This window comes from Thermobia domestica, chromosome 1 (genome assembly GCF_964235325.1).
Source record: "Thermobia domestica chromosome 1, izTheDome1.hap1.1, whole genome shotgun sequence".
Classification (NCBI taxonomy): domain Eukaryota; kingdom Metazoa; phylum Arthropoda; class Insecta; order Zygentoma; family Lepismatidae; genus Thermobia; species Thermobia domestica.
This window is the reverse complement of record NC_137454.1, coordinates 203,662,064-203,683,624: the sequence shown is the minus strand read 5'-3', so window position 1 is coordinate 203,683,624 and position 21,561 is coordinate 203,662,064. Positions and strand designations below refer to the sequence as shown.

At 34.9% G+C, this 21,561-nt stretch overlaps 1 protein-coding gene across 2 annotated transcripts in view; it reads left to right on the top strand.

The window, feature by feature from the left end:
* ec (ubiquitin specific peptidase echinus) overlaps positions 1–21,561 on the top strand; it is a 217,475-nt gene that overhangs the window by 34,925 nt on the left and 160,989 nt on the right. For both annotated transcript variants that reach the window (XM_081768705.1, XM_081768704.1), the window contains exon 2: positions 19,805–20,024. In XM_081768705.1, the coding sequence (XP_081624831.1) occupies positions 19,860–20,024 (165 nt within the window). In that variant the 5' untranslated portion in view covers positions 19,805–19,859. The remainder of the gene's footprint in view (positions 1–19,804; positions 20,025–21,561) is intronic.

Sequence of the window (21,561 nt, the reverse complement as noted above, 5' to 3'; positions counted from 1 at the left end):
GCAAGAGATCTGATCACTATTTTATTTTCTTTCTTATTCTCCAATGAAACGAATGGTTTATCCCTAGTTCGATCCTCGGTCAAGTAAGTTTGTAGTAGTGTCCGTGGGTTTTCTCGGAGTACTCCCGTCTCCTACCACATTATCATTCCACCAATTCTTCCATCATCATTCACTTATCTTAATCATTGTATCCCTTAGCGTAAATGGTATTGTCGTGGGATTTAAACTCAAAGATTTCATTTCATTTTTCTTTAAAATGAAAACAGAGGATATTATGTAATTTAATAGCCTTAATCTTTTATAGCATGAAGGGTTTGGTTCTCGAGATAGTGTATACAGTATCTGTTTTACTAAAATGCACCGCAATGAAAGTCAAAATAGCGATATTTCGTAACAAAAGAAAGAGAAAAAAAGTACTATAATATTTCATGTAGCAGTTCTTTTATAGCAAGTCAAAGAAAACTTTCTTTTATTATTGTATTTTGCTAGGACGAGATCATGTGTAGTTTCTTGTCCGCATCACAATCAAAGTGAAATTGTGAGAAGAAGCCTTTCAGGGAACAAAAAAGTGTCGAAGAGTCACGTTCCTCCAAAATCCTTCAGGACAAAAAAAATACGTGTTCTTGCATTTCCTGAGTTGCTGATCATTTTAGCCACTTTTCTTGCGTGTAGGTGTCGTTCATGCTTAGTTTTACCTTGGGTGTCTTTGGAAGTGTAAATTATTTTTCCAGAAGTTGACTTTTCATGTTTCTGAAATGAATACAAATCTTGGAAGCGTCTAAGCGGCTGGTTAGCGTCTAAGTGGTAGAAATATGAACGTTCTAGTTATCGGTCAATTGCCAATTGATGAGGGGAAGTAATTTAGTTAGTTATTATAAGAGATAGACGAAACATATTTGGATGGAATTTCCGTTTCTCTTTTCATAAGTAAAAGCGACTTCTTGTTATGCAGATATTTTAACCTTTGTGTTTGTGAATGGTATTTTAAACGATAATGTAACTATTTTTAAAGTTTTATACGCTTACATATTTTGGAATTCAATTTGTTTTGTATGATTCAAACTTTTTGATGGAATAACCAAACTGAAATTTGCCTGTCTAATTTGGAGCACTTTCTCTTATTATATTACTATGCAAATTCAGTTTTTGAAGAGCTTCGTGGCTAAATGGTTAGCGTAAGCGCCTTTAGCGTGGGAGACCCGGGTTGGATTCCCGGTGGGAGCTCATATGGTTCGGATTCCACATTAATCAGTAGGACCACATCTCATATAGCCTTACTTCTGAAAGGGACGTTAAGCTCAAAATCAACTCAACTCAGTTTTTGAAACTCATATATTTTAGAATCTTTCTCTTTTTTAAAACGTATTTTCATTTACAAATTTTACGTACCCATTGTATTTTGTATACAACTACTCCGTTACTATTCTCATCATGCAATGAGCATCATGTTTCTGTAGTAGATCCATCTTAGTCTGATCATTCTGATTCAGGACTCATTAGAGAAATAGTAGATCGGACTTACTTGTGAAAAGAAGCCTTGACTCTAAAGTAGCTCCCAAATTATCTTCACGGCGCTGGCCGGTCGTTGCAAAAACTAAAGTTCTTAAAAAATGGTTGGTTAAAATTTTGAGTGTGTTTGATTAATTATATTTTCTTATTTTTCTAGTTACCCCAAAACTAAAATAATTAACGAACTGAAGAAAACTAAACTTCCTGAAATGAAAGCCCGAAGAGCTTAAGTCGACCAGATGATCAGTTGAAATTGGGAAATGTATGATCAGCACACTGCGAGTCTCATCTCCGTTAGTATTGATTTTCTTTACTGTAATCTGATGTCTCTTTTACTTAGATAGTTCTCCAATTGCTCTCACAACCTAGGGGAACACTACCTGATTTTCTCTAACGAACACCCATCTGATATTGACCAGACCTGACACTGGTTGACTCTATTAACGTCACGCAAACCGGTAGTACAGCGCCTCTAAGGTATTGATGACTCAAAAATAAAATAATAGGATTACAAATTTACAAGTAATTCCTTAATACCTAACGAAATATTAATCTATAATAGGCATTGTTTTTAGGGAATACCTCTTCTCTGAATATCTCAATCCAGTGAGATGATGAAAATGAGTAAAATAATTAAAGCTCCCTCCAATACTGATTAGTAATATTGACATATTTCTTATAGTATACAAAGTAGAATTTACAAATAAGTTTCAACAAACTTGAATAACAAATGCCAACTTCCGACAAATCACGCAACAATATCAAATGCAGTGCAATGACATATCTTACTACGCATTTTTCTTTTTGCAATCTTATCATTTCTCATTTGGATGTTGGTCATTACATTGGAATTGCTTCATTTAGAAGAGACATTTTATTTCTTTTCTATAGTAAAATCAGCCAGTGAGCTCTTACGACGTTAGGGCGGAAACTGAACTACAGACTTAACTGTAGTGTGAATATTTGTGTTGGATTCTACCAATATCAAATTATTTTGTTTGTGTCTATAAAAGTTTATGATAAATTTCTTTTTAATTTGTGAAAACTTGATTTTTTGTTTCAATTAATTCAGTTTTCTTTCCAGTCGAAAGTGCTTTGCCCTTGAGAAGATAAAATCATTTCGAGCATGTCACTTTCTTTAAAAATTTTCATATTGCTGCTGGTCATTTCATTTGGTTATGGACTTAACACGCTTGAGCAGTGAAATGATAGATATAAATGGAAAATAATTTTTCACACGTTTTAAACACATTTGTCTCTTCCTCTTCCAATTTGTAGCATATATTTTTTTTGTGTGTGTGTTCATAATCTGTGTATGTCAGCAGCACGAGAGTTTCACAAGACTTAGATGTTTTTCTGCTCCTCCGAGCACGAAGCAGTCGTCAGTCTTCCACTTGTGAGCCTCCATCCGTTCCACGTGTTCATCTCTACAAAGCATCTGCCGAACGTCTGTCCACGCTTCTCCAGCATTTTGAGATGATTTATTTGGAGAGCTGGCCGCGGAATGATGATCAGCTCCGAAAGACTGCACTTGTTGTTGCTGGCAGCGAAATGAACACCCTCTTCACTAAACTTCTATGCACTGACTATTTACCTCATTTATTTATTGACTTTAAAATATTCCTTTTTCGTTTTTCCTTTGTGGAATGCATTCTTGTATTCAAAGAAAGTTTAAAACAAGCCCATTTTATGTTATAAAAGGAAACTAGTCGTTTTGTATATCCTTTGTGTTTCTCTGAAAGAGTTCATTATGTTATGTGTATACAGCAGTTTGGAAATTCATAGAAAGACAGTACAGTAAAGAAAATTTAACCTCTGTCTGAGTTTTAGAAGATACTTAAACGGAAGTAATACATAGAATATATCATAACAGATAACCAGTAACAAATTGTGCGCTTTATTATTATTATTATTATTATTATTATTATTATTATTATTATTATTATTATTATTATTATTATTATTATTATTATTATTATTATTATTATAAGAGATGAAAAGTTGTTTACCACAGCTATGGATGTGGATCTACTCGCAGAACAAGTGGAAGATGAATGGCACAAGTCAATTTGTCAAGTTATTTATGCGTATGTCATTTTATGATCCATGTAGTCCAACATATTCGTCTAAGTACTTGTAACCCTAACTACAGCCCAACATCATTTCAGATTTTTATTCGGGAGGGGGATATTCTTCACCGATATAACAGTTTCAGCCTTTCTATTAGTATATTAATATACAATTGATTAAACAAATGTGTATTTTTCAGACTCAGGGGCCAGTTGCAATTCAATATGAAAATTACAAGATTTTTTTTTCTTTGTCGGTGAAATTTCTCGATAAGTTTGACATTAACTCTAATCGGATAAATATTTTCCGGAATGGCATTCCTACTGATCTATGGGATTCAGTCGCTGTTCTTTGCCCTGTGACCTGTTTGATAAATCTAGTAATTTTGTGGTGTAATTTTATTGATAGACAGTGAGAATTAAAAAGCAATTCTTAAGGTAACACCATACAATGCTGAAAATGGATCAGAAGTATTGTATTATTATTTTTGAGTCAGTTACTGATGCTTAGTTTGTTTCTGTTTCCGTTTACAGAATTGCCAGAATACGAACACCCGAGAATTCAAACAACTTGGAATAAGAACGAAAAATTCGTGCAAATTTTGCCCCGGAATACGAGAAAGCTACATTGAAATCCTAATATCCATGTTGTGTGTAAGTGTGTGTTGTATGTATGCTTCCCCTTCGCTTGGTTCACTTTATACACTTTGTCGTTCAATTCGTTGTCGGAAGCTGTAATGAAAAGCATCATGTGTGAATTTTCAATACTAAATTTATCCTTTAGTATCGTTTTTTTTTTTTTTAAATGGTAACAACTTAGTGTGTTCACTATGAACCGAAAAAGTTCACTTTTATTCACTTATTATTATTGTCAATATTTTCCCTTAAATCCAATGTATTTACTGTTAAAATGATTTTGAAAATTCGAGTTCGTGGGACTGAGGAACGGTTTAATCTAGTTGAAACCTTTTAAAGGAAACATCATTTTCTTGAAACTCGGAATAATTGTCTTGGAATTTTCTTTATGTGCTAATGATGGTACGAGTGTTGACATAAAATTTCTAGTTTAAGGTTTCTACACTCTTCAAGTTAAATGAGACAAATTAATTAAAGTGAATGATTATGAAATAATTGATGGAATGTCAATGTGGGAGGAAAGGAAGAACTTCGTGTTTATCCACTACAAACTCACTTGGCCTGGAGTTTAACTAGGGATACCTCGCACCAGAGGTGAACATTCTACCACTAAATATTATAGTGAGCTATCATTAAATATTATAGCGTGTGAGTAAACAACATCTGTTTTGAGATTTATTTCGAAGAACTTTGAAAATCCAGGGGAGGTTAGTTTCTCCCCTTTCTGTTTTGCCTCACCCTGCGGGCGACCATGTTGATCATGATTTAAATTTTCGTCCTACGAGAAGCCAAAGGCCTCATTTGAAATTTATAAATCAAATTTGTTTCGTTTACTGATAACAAGCAAAATAAGTGTGACTCAAAATGTGACTCAGTGGTAACCGCATCCTACTCGTTCTTGACTCGGGAATATGTTCGTAAGTACAAGCACAGAGAATCCTGTCTGTGGCATCTGAGGCATCTACGAAGATAGTGAATAAAAAAATCTAACATGAAATAAAAGCCTAATGGAAAACCACTATTACACATTGATGTAATATTTAATGAAACGCTTTTAAATCATTTTTATAACTTGCAGGTGTCCTTGCTTGTGGTTTCGCTCCCATCAGGTAGGTAACTTTCTTCTTGAACCAGCTAATCCTAGCTCTTTTTACGCTTATCTCAGCGGGCATATAAGTATCATTATGTGAGTGGGTTTTTATATTTCGTTAAGTGACTTTAATATTTGTTTTAGTATTAAGCCAATGGATTTTATTCCAGTGTTTTCCTCAGAGACTGTAGCGAATGGTAATAAGAGTCTTTTAATTGGAGGTCGAGCGTTTCGTCATAAGTGCTACTCCTCCCTATCTCATTTTCTGTCAACAATAGAAAGACGTGTCTTGAGAAAATGGGTTTTTAGTGGCAGCAGACAACCATTGAAAGAGTGCAGCGAGGCAAAGAGACTTATTTTGCTCAGAAGGAGAGACCGGCATCAGACTTTGAGGAAAAGTGACAGTCATAGGGGGAGAACAAGAAGTAGAAGGGAAAAGTATAAATGCATCATCACTGTTGACCTTCTCGAAATTCAGGATCAAAGGACACGGATTTTCAATTTACTAAGATAACGTCAATTTCTTTTTCTTTATGGGTTACCATTAGTTTTAGTTGACAATTGAAATATAGTTTGGGATAGACATTTGGAGGGGGGGGGGGAAATCGTCATTTTTTGAGGTCAGCATTATATGTACTTTATTTTTTTAGGTGTTACATAGGTCTAGTTTGTGGACTAGTACTTCTTGAATAACAACCCAGCTTTTAAGGACTGTCAAAAGATTGAAAAGTAGAATATTTCGTTTGCAAAATGATATCCCTGAAATCTGCTAAAAGAAATATTAATCATGTCCGGACTATTGAAAATTACAATTAAAATCCATTAGCTCTTTGTTCCTTTCAAGAACTTAAAATTTTATTCCTCTGAATATCACAGAGCATGTGTAACACTTTAAAAAAAAAAAAACGCAATCCACGTGAGTCGTTCAATGAATACATTTCCCTAAGATGTAAAAAAAAAAAAAAGTTTTATGATACATTTGTAAACTATACATACATGTGTAGGTGGGTTCTTCCTCACCTCTCCACATAATTCCCATTGAGATTCAAGCATTTGTCTCACCGTTACACCAATTTATCCAAACTCCTTGCTAAAAATCAGGACTCTTGGCTATTTAGAACTCTCCTCATATTCAGCTTCATTTCTTCATCACCAGCTGACAGGACACCACGTCGCTTATGTCCAAACTGACTCTTCTTCAGCGCCCCAGTTTAGCGCGGAGTTACTTCCATTTTTTTCCGGTGTTCAAGATGAACGTTTCAAAGCAGATAAAGAAGTAAAGCGGAATGTGAGGAGTGCTAAATAGCCAGAGCCCTGATTTTTTGCAAAGGGCCTGGACAAATTGATGTAACTGGGGATTATGTGGAGAGATGAGAAAGGAGCCACCTGCATATGTATAGTTTATAAATGTATCTTTTTTTAAAAAAAATACAGCTTGGGAAAAGTTATATATTGAATGACCCACGTATGTGGTTTTGGAGATTTTTCTGTACTGCGTTGGAGCCAGGTCAGCATGGATGGTGCATACATACTCCTCATAGTATATATGTTCCGTACATATTTTCTAGATACTACTACGTACTCAATTCTTTCCCTCGTATATTTAATTCTATCCAGAAGGAAAATTAGATCGTACATAAGAATGGGCTTGTGTAATCTCCGTACATAACCATGGTTTTATGTGTCCTGCACGTACCGACCGAGGATACACATGATTACCGTCTATTTACACCTATACAAATTTATCCTAGCTAAACAACAGACCTACACGAAGCCTGATAAAGAAAATATTGTGTAAGACACAGAATCCTAAAAAATTCCGCCTCTCCGGGTTTTCTTGGTTAAAAGTCAACTTTCTTTCTTTCTCTCTCTCTCTCTCTCAGTATACTTACCTCTTACATTCATATTGAAAGTATTTCTTATAAATAAAAACTATATTTGATACTAAATTATCGAATATTACGTTATTTAATATCCATTGACTACCGGTAATACATAATACAATCTATATTTCTTGCTGATAACATAAGTTGCTATTCCCAGTCGACCCCCAAGTTTTAAGCTGGAGACTCACGTCTCATGTAGACTGCTAAAAAATAGAACTTGATGAACTAATCTTCCGAGCAATAGTAAATATTTTTGTATTAAAGAAATCGATATCAAGGGAGATACAGTGGAAAAAATAAATGTTAACGAAGTTAAATTTATATTTAGATGGCCATAATGATCGTCGGTAATTTCTAAAGAAATGATATAATTCTAAACATAGTAAAGTTTACTGTGACGAAAGTGGCTTCTCTTTTGTTTACCTAATACTAAAAATCTTCTAATTTGTGTTGGAAAACCGTCATAAGTTACTCTTGTAGTATTTCCACACATGTTGAAGACTTGGTTTCGTTATGCTGTTAAAGCTATTGTATTTCAAACTTTGTATCAGTAATTGTTTTGCAATTATGAATAGCATGAAAATGACACATTTCTCTTTGCGAGAAACAATGGAAGCAAAACTGATCGCGGACAATTAAACAGCATTAACTATGTTACGTAAACCTCTTTGTTCTCATAATCAGAATGTTCCTTGCCAAATGTTCTTTAGTCTGAGTCAATAGAAGACTTCTTTCTGTTTTGTGAAATAAAAAAGCTCGCTCTTTCGTTTCTTTTAGTATGCACATTCTGGTGTTTGTTGTTCTTTTTAAATAGTTGTCACATCACAGTATACAGTAGACAAAATTTATGACAAATATATCCTAAATACATTTCACATTTACACATTTACCAAAATACATTGCTTTGCTCGGAGCAAATTAAATGTTTTGATTTTCGAGAGGAACATCTACAGTTTTTTCAATACAAATATTTGTCAGTGCAAAGAGGTCAATTCGAGTTCGGCGAATTATCAGGAAATGTGGTGGTCACTTACATGTCATCTTTCGCGGTCCACACTGCATTTTCCGTGGGACATCATGCTTGATACTTATGACGGGAGGATACCTTAGTACAAATTTAGATTAGAAACAAAATAGAATAATACACTATACCACCAATTATCCGAACTTCAATCATCTGGTTCGCCAATCGACAGATATCAGGTAATTAAAAAGAAATAAACTTTTTAAATACGAACTTTATGTATATTCGTTCATAAAAATATAATTCATTGGAATTCCTATAAATGCATGTATCTTTTAACTATTTAACGTACTAAAATCTCGAAATGTAAGTAAATACTGTATTTTTAAAATTGTTTGTAATAAATTTATCTTATTTTCAGTATTCATTAGACCTAGCTTTTTATTAAGCAAACACGATTTTGCATTTTTCTATTTCGTAGCACAAATTATTATTATTATTATTATTATTATTATTATTATTATTATTATTATTATTATTATTATTATTATTATTATTATTATTATTATTATTATTATTATTGCTTCAATTATCGGACTTCTGTATGTCTGATTTGCATCCAGAATTTATAAGTCCATATAACTGGAGTTAAATTATAATTTTATTTATACGGAGTTATTTTTTGTTTGAGTCTAACGTTTACTATTACGCCCCGAAGCTAAGGAGGGCAGTAATACTCTGTAATGGTGATGAATACCATTCTGGAATAAAGAAAGTGGGAGAAATCACGAAAACCCCAGAAAACCCAAGCACTCGGTGTTTATCCACCACAAAACTCACTTGGCGGGAGGTGGGATCGAAGCAGGACCCCGCACCAGAAGTCGTCATTCTACCAATGAGCCACCGCTGCCCTGAATGGAGGTATTAAATAATATGAAAAATCGATAGGCATCTTAACCTCAATATTTAATTTATGTATAAGATGAATCAAATTACCAATTGAATAACGATTTGATTTTGAATTTGTGTATTTTGTTGACTACAAAACGTAAACGTCAGGAAAAGCGAACTAATAATATAAATTTTACATTATATTCTCATTTTTATTTCACTTATTAACAAAGTTTAAAAAAAAAATATTTTACATTGAGAAACCAATAACATTAACAATGTAAAAGAGATTTTGTAGTCGGCGAGGGTTATTTATTAAATGTAGCATAACAACATTCGCTTGGTAGAACTGGCTAAAATCCTGGAACACCTTAGTTAGTATATACCCTGCCTCGGGACTCGAAACCAGGACCTTCTGATTGCTAAGTGCAAACGATAACCTTTCACGTGTGCTTATTCAGTAGTAGCTGCAGATTGCATAATGTTAGTGTATTTTTAAGCCTTACTTATTATATAAATGGAACATACATTCAGCAGCTAGAACATTATAACTATCTGTTTCTCTTTTTCCACGAAATCACTGTGTTGACGTAAGAGGCACAGGGCACAGCAGAACCTCTCGCCAGACGGTGAGATGCATCTCACTCAATCAACCAGTGTTATGCTTCTACATAGAATGGAGAAGGCTGGCGATATACTTGTATTAGAGTTTGATTGCTAGGAATGAGATCTGAAAAACAGTGCGACTTGTCGGATGTTCGCGAGCTGTCGTGGTTAATGTCTTCCAAAGGTGGAAAAAGGACAGTGGAACCAGAAGCAAACCACAAGAAGTGAGGCGTCCATACCTCATTAAAAATGCATGACATCGTTGACTGTCGAGGTTAGTACAACAGGATGGGAAGCAGAATATGCCACAATTAACAGCAGACTTTAATTGTGGACAAAGCACGTGTATGTCTGAGCACAGTTTACCCTACACTGTAAGATATGGGCCTCCGCAACCCACATGTGTGTCAATATTAACCGCAGGATATCGTCGTTTACAAATTGGAATGAGCACGTGTCCATCGTCATTGGACCGGTGAGCAATGGCGCAACGTTGCATGGTCCAATAAATCACGACACTGCCTTCATCACATCAATGGTCAGGTCAGAATTCGTTGTCTTTCACGCTCGAGAGTACACAATAGAATGACGACAGGCCGGTGATGGCTCCATTAAGATTTGAGGCATCTTCACATGGTCATCCAGGAAGCTGATAGTGTGTGTGGAGAACACCATGACAGCTCCTAGCTATCGGAAGATCAATATTGACAATGTACACCCATTTATATGGGCCATATTTCCAGCTGGCAATGGCATATTTCTGCAGGACAACGCTCCTTATCACAAGGCGAACGTTGAACTGCAATTGTTTGAGGAGTACAGTGGTGCATTTCAATTGCTGTAATCACAGATAAACTTACCAGATCTTAACCCAATTGATCGCTTTTAGGGTGTCATTGAACGTCAGATCAGTATCCATCACCAACTTCGCGAATTTCACAGGAATTAAGTAACTTATGTGTGTAGATGTGGTGTACTATGCCTTTAACCACCTACGAAAGCCTCACTGCTCCCATGCCAAACCACATTGCTGCTGTCCTGCGAGCTAAAGATGGACTTATTGGATGTTAGGTAGGTGGTCATAATATTTTGACTTGCCAGTATACATTAATCTTCTATCATTGAGTGTGTATCGTATAGATAAACAGTGCTGATTAGTTACCCCTGTGACCATGCTATCGTTGATATCGATAGCAGTTAAATTATAAAATTTCCCGATTCCTTTTGATGTTCTGAGCATAGATAAATATCTGTGCACGCTCAAATCTCGGATCTAAGTATATAAACTATTTCAGATTGTAACCGAATTCACTGTCTTCATGGACCTCATAGCAGACAGCACTCCCTAAGAACCTATCAATTTAACTACAGACGATAAAAAAAGTGCAGTATGCTTTCTCTGTACTAATTTACGCTGAGTGACACACCTTCAATTAGACATCGAGCAGAAATCTTCCATAAGATCAGCGTGTATCTGCTATTCACGGAGAGCGGTTCTTCTACTCAAGATTAAAAGTTTATAATTATCACTTGCAGCAGCTCTCACTATCCGAAATCCAACCACCTCTTTTTCTCCAGAAGCATTGAAGTTGCATCAATTAAATCGTCATCTCATCATCTACGAATATCTCGCATTCATCAGGAAAGCAGTGACAGTCGCGTTTCCAAACAATTTTAAATTCTTTCACCACAAATACTTCACCACATCAAATAGGAGGCAGGGCCTTCAACACGAAGACTGGAACTTAACAAAAGAAGCTTGTCAGTTAATAACTTCTACCTTCTTCTGCCTCTTGTTCGTACAATCAATTAAGTCACACTTGCTTCCATACTGTGCAAGCAACCTGTCGTAATGTTGTTTCCAGCCAGAATGTATTGACTGTAAAAATTAAAAAGAAAAACGTAAGTTCTCAGTTGAGGCTTAGTGAAATTTCATGTGTGACAACATGTTCATTTACATACGTGACATCATTATCGTCTGGACATTATACAACGCTACACAAAAACTGTCATTTTGTAAAATCACATGAGTCAAACGTGGTGCCACCTAAAGACCCAAATTAAATCAGTAGACACACCTGTAAGAAGAAATTGGAGTATGCAACCGTGTGACTGTACATCAACACGCGTATTTTCCATGAGACATGTTGAGAGGTAATGAGTATTCAATGAGTAATGAGTAATGTAGTACAAATCATTAAGTTAATTTAAAGCCCATACTAAAATATTACTACATTTGTGTGAGATTACAAGTTTGAAGACGAATCACTTGCCCTCAGATAAGTGTATGTGTATGCAAAATTTATTAATACAATACTTATTCATCAGAAAACTTTTCAACTTGACTTCATGAGCCCTCCCCGCTTATCTAGTTACTACCGCATGCGCCTTAGGTGAACGTGGTCCCAACTTCGATTCCAGGTGGGAGAATAGAACGCATTACCATGGTTCGCGTTTCACTTTAAACTGCAGGTACATATCCCATGTAGCCTTGATGCTGAAAAGAGACACTACATTCAGCAAACAAATAATTTCCCTGGCAAAAAATATAATAAGGTGTCAATAAATGTTACATCACCTCGGACGCAGATTACTGCTTTGATTTTATATGACATGCTATCATTGTGGAAGAGGATGATGTTCAAGTCCAGTTTGGCTCATCCCTGGAACAACTGATTTCGCAGAGTGGCCAACGTAGAAGGATGTTGATGTCCTCTCTTCACAGCCCATTCCAGTATGTCCTAAATTTTCTCGATAACGTTAACATCAGATGAATTCGCGGGCCAGGTGAATGTGGGATGTCCACCTTATGTTCAGCAAACAATTCCCACACAATCCTGGCTGGATGAATGATTCAGTTGTCGTCTTGATACTGTGACTCAAGGACATGACCATCTCGCAGAAGCTGGACAAGTGGCAACACCTCATTATCCAGAGGACATGTAATCCACAGCCTTCATGCGTTTGGACACTTCTATCAAGGGACCCACACAGCACTCGAAATACACACACACAAAACATGACATACCACCGCCTTCTGTAAAACCTTTTGCACACACTCAGCTTTGTAGGTTTCTTCGACCCGACCCGCCGCATCACCCTTGAACATCCATCATTGAAATAGACGCAGAACTGGGATTCGTCTGACCAGAAGATGTGTCGCCACTGGCTTCTAATCCAACGATGGTTCCTCGCCCACGAAAGGAGATTTTCCTCCTGTATAACAATCAGCCTGGGGTGTACCCTGCAATGTAGCTGAATATCCTGTTCTCAGCATTCATTCAGTTTCCATCAGTATACAGCACTCAGTTCTCTTGGCAGGGTTCACTCAAAGACTAGACTACCGAGTCCTGAGATGCACTCTTGCAGCAATTCCTGCCGGGTTTAGAGGTCACTAATTTCCTCAGACGTCTAAGGTCGCGGTCGGACATTATGCATTTCCTGCCATTATTGCTCCGAGAGGATTGATTTCTGTCGGGCGTACTCTACTCTGCATGGACGGTACTATCCGTGGATTCAGACACGCCAACGAACACCGCCACCTCCCGCAGAGTATGCCCATGTTCATGTCCGAAGACAATGGCTCGTCTTGCCACTCAGTCACATTCCTTCTTCGGTCCATGGTTCAACCTGTAATGAAATGATACCGCATCACCATGAACGTCTTGCCAGCCGCGTCTTGGTAATGATATAGGTTCTAAATGTTCGATCCCAGTGTGAACTATAATGATTCTGGACCAAAAGACTATAGAATCTTGTCGGATAAGACCCTAATTGGCAACTGTAACTTTTTATGTTAATTTTTGGTAACATGGATTTAGCGGCAGTTTGTCTTCCTGAGACGTAAATGTAGGGTTTTAATATGTCAGCATTTATGCAGACATATGCGCATTTTGAGAGTAAAAGACATCTTCATACACTTTTCGAAATTACCTTATTGGTTCGTATTTTCAAAGCTCAATTGTATCATCAATTTAATTTAAGATATTTTACGCGTACATATATTTTCAAAAAAAGAAATTGTTGAAAAAAAATCAGATATACTGAAACATACGAATAGGAGAAGTTAACATGATGCTGTGTAATACTCTGATTATTTTTCGTATATTTCAGTATATTTTTCATGTTTTAAAAACAAACTTGATTGTGAAACGTAAAGTAAAACTTATCACTATTGAACTGAGAGTTAATGTTTATAATTGTAACGAGTTAGTCAGATAAGAGTGTGTCCGTATTATGGCATTTCACAATATGTTAGTGGTATAACACTGCGCCAAATGTTCAGTTAAAATTGAATTTATGCTACCATTCTATATGTTAACAATGTCAACTAGTGTTGTAATTATATACCAGCCACCAGTTTGAATTAGTTCTATCACAATTGGATGTTTTCCACAACAATGAATGTTGATGAATGTCCATAATGATCTGTTTGACCACACGACTGGTTTCTATAGGAAAACTCACGGTGTCACTTCTTAACGGTGGCAATATCACCTAATATCTGTACCATCTCATTATTACTCTGCTAGGACGTAAATTCTTTCAACTGAATGTACTTTAACACTCTTCAGTTTTCTCCATTTTGCTGTGTAATATCGCCTTGCCTTACAAATGCTCCTTTAAAAACAGAAAAGATAAAAGTCACAGGCCTGGCTTTTGGACACTGTCTATAAAAAATCTGCATTAATGTATAACGTAATAATTTAAAAGTCAATTGAGAGGAATTCTGAACATCAATGTTTTAGATACTCCTTGTACTTTTTATATGAAAATTAGAATGTGTTCCTGTAATATGAAATAGCTTTCTACAACTTTCGAAAACAAAATGACATCTGTGTAAAATTGTTCTATCTCACCATTCTGTTTTTAAAAGAAAATGATTATTAATTTTACAGCTTATTAAAACAGTTACTGGAGTTTAGAAAATTTAAGTTGATAGAATGAAGTTTTTACTACTATTTTCATACAAATGGTATTGGATATGTATAGTGAATGTAGCATTGGATTCGAAATTTTTAATTGTGGATTACATATCTTTAATGCCATTGTATTGTTCTAGAAATGTGAAATATTATTAATATTGACTAATTCTTTTAACCGATAATTTTTAAGATTCAACATGTACTGAAAATGGAAAATTTTACGAAAATTGAGTTCATTTATAAAGTGCACAAGGAACTGATTGTTCTTTCTGTTATATATATTGAAAGATGGGTTGATTTCTGAAAATCTGAAGCTTTTAACAATGTGACAATAAACTCTGGTTGTTTAAAGTTTATTTCATTCTGTTTGTTTTCATTGAAGCTGCTGTAAAACTATATATTAATGCTATACAAAGTGTAATTTTTCGTATAATCTGAAGTAGTTTTGATTTCGTTAGAAGAAGCCTATACGTTTACGCGATTGGGGATACGCGTAAAGCGATTATATTTCAAGTTGATGTTTTGAGTGCACTTATAATATATTTTCTACTTTCTTTAAAAGTTGAATGCAGTGTGATAATTTAACAAACCAAATAAATAAGATATGGCATATGCAAGATGGTGAAACACATAAACAAACATATTTTATAACAATAAAGCTTGAATGTAAGCTAAAAGAAAAAAATCACATGAATCACTTTTTGTTAAGCATTATTAAATATTTATACAATAAGAATTTCTTTCAATGAATCTATATTATTTGCTTCGACTTATTTGCTGCAGTGCATGGTGTCACTTATCGATAAGGTGCAAATGAGAAAGATAAAACTAATTCCTGTCAACAGAGAGTTAGTTGATATTTTCCGTAGGATTTGGGTTGCAGGTGCCTAGCTGTTGACTCACAGTAGGTATTGTGTATGCTAATGACTGCACTAATTAGTTTGTTGAGACTGTGTAACAGTATATCCTCCTCTGCTTCATTTGCTTCATCGTTCATATTAACGTTACTTATTCTTTAAAATATGAATACTTTTTTAGATTTATTTTTCTTCCGAGAATTTAGCTGCAACAAGCGGCAGACATTTAGAGACAAATAAAAATCGCACTTTTCGTGGAAACATTTTAATTTTACTTATTTATTTCGTTGTTTGTTTCAATGTGAACTAGAATGTCATTCATTTTTTTTTCTTCTAGAGTAGAGGTGAAGTACATGCAATGTGTCATATGTGAAGACAACATTTACGATTCATAGAATCCTATTCATTCACTTCTAAATACAATTTCTAAGGTCGCGTTTTAAGAACAAATAATCCTTAGAGAAAAATTACAATTACAAACAAGACTGTAGAAATAGTTGTTAATTGTTAACTGCAATAACAACATTTCAAGTACAGAAATGCTAACATGGAGACTAGGTAAAGTCACTTATTACAGGAGCTTGACTCACTTGAAACATTATTGATTAAGAAATTGAAATAAGTTAAAAGTCAAACTTACTCAGTTGTACTTCGGTATTCTTTAAACTTCTTCTTCGCACTTTAGCAAGGTTAGTTTAAGATTAAAACATGTGGATCTTGATCATCCTTCATTTTACTTTTCTAAATACTACTACTACTACTACTACTATTAATATTAATAATAATAATAATAATAATAATAATAATAATAATAATAATAATAATAATAATAATAATAATAATAATAATAATAATCACAAGTGCAGTACATCTTGTACGCGATGTACAAAATTCATCCGACATTGACCAAATTAAGCATAAAGGTAGATCTTGACATGCTTAATATGCATGTGAAACATTTTTCTATCCAGGTTTTTGGTTCCCAAGTTATTGACCATCAAATTTAGAGTTGGTCTTAGTCAATTGTTTTGCAAAATAAATAAATAAAATTATTTTTTTAAAAAAGTCACTAATTACTATTCAGGACAAGAATTAGGAGAAAATATGTGGCACAAACCCGTTAAACATTAACCTGTACAAAAAATACAGGGTGACGCAGTTAAACGTAGCTCGCATCCCTTTTGAATGCGAATTCAATATTTCGACTTCTGCAGATGAGTAAACAGCTACAAGAATGGACAGTTTATGATTGTTAACATTGTTGAGCATCATCAAGGATGATTTGTTAAACCCTTTCCACTATATCATGAGTGATGAAGCATGGTTTCATTTTTCTGGTCATGTGAATTGACAGAACACAAGGTAATGAGCAACTGGGCAACGGAGAACCCTATTGTCAGCAACCGCTCCGTGGTTTTAAAAAATCGGCATTTGGTGTGGTGTAACAGGAACGCGCATTTTTGGACCGATATTTTTTTTTGGCACTACCCTCAACACGGTTTCATATATGGAAATCTTTGATGGGGCAACATGCCACTTTCCTGAGGTATTCCTGGAGCGAGTCCATGATTTCTTCTCTGAAGAACGAACAGTCAGCGAAGGATTGTGACCACCACGTTCGCCTGATATAAGAACATGTGATTTCTTCCTGTGGGGACACCTGAAGAGCAAGGTATATGAGACTAATCCACACACAATACAGGAACTGAAAGACAACATTAGTCATGAAGTTGCCGACATCGATATTCGAACTTTATGCCGGGTGTATCTAAATATGCTTACACGTGCAGAGCTGTGTATTGATGTCGCAGGGGGTCGCTTTCGACATCTTTTATAAATTTATTTTTCAGTGTATTTTTCTCTGTATTTTTTATTGTAAATAAACAGCAACTCCATTTCAGCTCTTAATTTATGTAATTTCACTGCGTTTCCTTTATTTTTACACGGGCTACTTTTATCTGTGCCACCCAGTAGTATTAGAACCTAGTATTTAAAACAAGAATTAGGGGAAAATACATGGAACGAACGTCTTAAACGTTCATTTGAAATTAAACATTAAGTAAATGAAAATGAATAAAAGATAACACTTTTCTGCAATCGGGGAACTGATTACTTATTTTATATGTTATAACTGTGAAGTTACTGAAAAGAAAATCCATAACTCAGGTGCTATTTTCAATAATGCCAATAAACAAAACAGCTATTCCGCATGGAAATTAGCTAAACTCAGGTGTTTCTATACATATTAGGGTATATCATTATACTTTTATATATAACGTGTTCTACGTACTTACCAATGTGGGTATGGGCGTTGAAAAGAAACATATGTGTAATCGTATTTTGGAAATGACAAACTACATAGAATTATAACAGGCCCTAGCGATTGTGTATCCACACATATGAATTTTGTTCTTTATCTGTTAAATCTACACACATGAATTGATCCAAGTTTTAGTATTGTATTTATTTTATCATAGCGCATCGTTTTATAGAATCTTTCATTTCATTCTAACTTCTCAGAGATAAAGTACTTCATGTGCTTACTGTTATTTAATGTGGGTTTATTCAATGCAATGTTAATCAAAGAATAATACAACCTCATTCATGTACTTACGAAGTTCTTTGTTTGTAATTCTATGCACCAATAATAATCAATGGTTCATTTGCGTTGCGGTGCTTCAACACTTCGTTGTCAGCAATTGTGAATCTTTGTAAAGGTTACTCCGAAATTTTACTTTATAGTGTTTAAAAGTCTTCTTTTTATAGTGGGAAGGTCAAAATATCTGATAGTCTGTTTCTTCATGCTTTGTAGCGTTATGTAGGAGAAACAAAAGAGATCCTTTTGTTCCAAACAAAGTGTTTGATTGTGTTCATTGAATATATGCGTATGTTTTTATATATACATTTATTGATTGCGTTTTGTTGATTGTAGTGTTAAAAGCGGTGGCATGTACAGACGATAAAATGGGGCGTGGCTCCACTTCTATCATTTTTAGAAGCACGTTTACTCACAGTGGCAACTGATTTACACTTTTCTCTTGCTCTCAACTAAACGAATTTTTGTCTTTCCTTATCCATTGTTCTCTCATTAGACGTCTACGGCACTTACTCATAGTTAAAAAAAATAAAAAAAAAAAGAGAGAGGGAGAGAGAGAATTTATGTTATTTCTTTTCAGGATGCAAGTAAGTGTATTCTATTTTCTTAGAAGACATGTATTAAGATATTTGTGTTTCACCAACTTTTACAGAAATTCTCAGTGTTTTGTTTCTGTAACCCAATAAGACCTGTATATACTAACAGGACCGGATCCAGGATTTTCTGAGGGGGGGGGGGGTGAACCAATAACTATCAGTACATTTGAATCAAATTTATTTTTTTAAATGCCTTTAGGCATTTGTGTTGTGTATGAGGAACTGACTTAAACTATTGTGTTTAGCAAAACCGCTTTCTTTTAAGCCCGAAACGGAAACATGACATGAAATTTTAGGAAAGTATTGCTATTTCCACTGCCAGTTTCTCACTTTATATAGTGTATATACAGAACGGAGGGGGGTGTACGTGCTCCGGTGCACCCGCCTAAATCCGGCCCTGTATACTAGTATATACCAATTTACAAAACAATAATACACATATATTCCATATTATCTTTATCAAATATTTTCAGTTAGCTGATGTGTTAATACTGAGTTGCGCGAACACTAGTTAAGAAAAAGCACCACGATATAGGAATAATCAACCGTAAGATGGAGGTGACATTACTTTTATGAACTTTTGTGCTACACTGGATTTGCGATCGTTATTATGTTATGCATCAGAACTTCAAGGAAGCCAAAAATGATAGACATTAACTTTGTTCTGGTGTGGACAAGAAACAAACATGAGGACAGTCAAACACAATCATTAGTAATATGTAAAAAGTTTTTATAACACTGCTTTGTAGATGTCTTTGCAAATCATTTTAGGTTTTGAATTAAATCAAAAGAGAAGCTGCAATAAAATTTGTAGTACTGTACAGGGTGGGCCAAAAGTAGGTATACACCCCTGCATTGATCAAATATAGCATTCTAGCTTATGGGTTTATTTGCCACGGCTGTTGCGAACTTAATATATAAGTAAAAAGACTTTAAGAACAAATAATAAATTAACTAAGTCTATCTGATGGATAACAATAAGAAATTATATAAAAAGCAATGAGTTGATCAGTATGGGGCTGTATACCTACTTTTGGGTCACCCTGGATATTCATTACCACTGTTCTCAGATAACTATTTTAATTCAAGGCATAATGTTGCTTAAAGGTGGAAAACTAACCTTTTCCTTTAGTTTTGGAAAATAATGTATTAATATTCACAATACTTTTTTCTTTCTAGCGTTCTCGTGAGATGGCTCCGATCGTGAGTGCGACGGGGCGCATCTTCTGATGCGATGACGTTGATGCCCGGCACGCTGCAGGGCGGTGACAACGGCGTGGACATAACGCAGTTGTCTTATTTAATGTCACCGTCTCGTGATTCAGTTGCGTTCACCAGCACCAAAGGACTCCTCAATGGCCCCGGCCAAAACAACTGTTTCCTCAACAGCGCCGTGCAGGTAAGTAACGATATTCTCACTTCGTTCACTAGTGTTATTGTTCTAATACTCCTAACTACTATTTTCAAGAACTCTTGTTGACGCTGTCAATGTAATGAATATACTAGACAAAAACTCTTCATCACTCTAGCCTAGTGTCTTACTTATATGCATCCTTTCTTTTAACCTTGCGTTGCAAAGTACCGAAGCACTAAAAGCATCAAAAACATGAGATTGTCAAACATGATTATGTTGTACGTTTTTTCCCATCCACTGAACCTATGTTTCAATTTATTCAATTCGACTTCAATCATCCAAAGAAATTTTTCTCCCAAATGACACTGTCAGTTAAGTGCGTTAAGGAAGTCTAATTATAAATTTAGCACGAACGAATTAGTTCAAATGAATTACGCCGCAGGGCAAGAGGGGAAAAAGTACAAAGTAAAACACTAGTGTAAGTCACGGGCGTCTCTGGCGGGGGGACGAGGGGGACACGCTCCCCAATATTTTGAAGTACAAAATATTTAATACTTTATCCTAATTTAATTTATTTAGTAATGACAGAATAACATAAATAATAATAATTATATTTATTTGGAATATAATATTTAGCCTTTGAAACGATTATAATCGAGTTTTTGATATGCCTTAGGGGGTTCGTGAAGGTAAGAAGAAAGGTACAAATGGAATCGAAGATAATAAACAGGTTGAGCTGGGTAGTATATACCATTTAAATCATTTTCTTTGTTGCCCCCCCCCAAAAAAAAATGCATGCCAGAGACGCCAGTGGTGTAAGTTGTGATAATCTGTCCTTCATCCTTTATTTGGAACTCTACAAAATGGATGTACTTTACTGTATAATTATTGTGAACTGAAAGAACACACACATTACAGGTATTAGGCCCTACAGTTTTATTTGCAATAATTGTGTTTTGAATGAAAGATTTGAGGTCGTATTATGATTAACAAGAGTTAATCATAATGGTTCTATTTTATCAAAGATATTCTGATTCTATCATATCAGAGATACTAAATACGCAGTATATACTATTTAATTTAGGTGAATAAATGAAGCAATAATCATAATTCAATTATGTTCTTCGTGTGATCCTAACTTAGTACAAATTACATATTATTAGTGTTGAATAAAGTATGTATGGTTTGAAAGAAAGTTCTTAAACAGCCGAACAAAATTCAGGTTTCTTTGATTTACATCCGGATAACAAGGTGGAGCTTTTTAAGGAGAGACGTGTGGTCATGAGTTTTAGAACAAATCTGAACATTCTATGAGAAAATAAAATCATATATTTAATATCAAGTCTCTATATGCATTTTCTTTTATCGATGATTGCACATGCGCTTTCTGGTGAAAGTTAAAATGTAATCATCTTTGTGGATTTTGTGCAACTACAGAAGAAGTCTATTATTTTTCATTGGTCAAATCTGGAAACGCAGAATGTTATTGTTTTATGTTTTATGCTTGCCGTATTCGTGTTGAGAATTATTTGTTTCAATTTTAAACTATACATTTAAGCCTATATCTTGCATAATTGGTTTT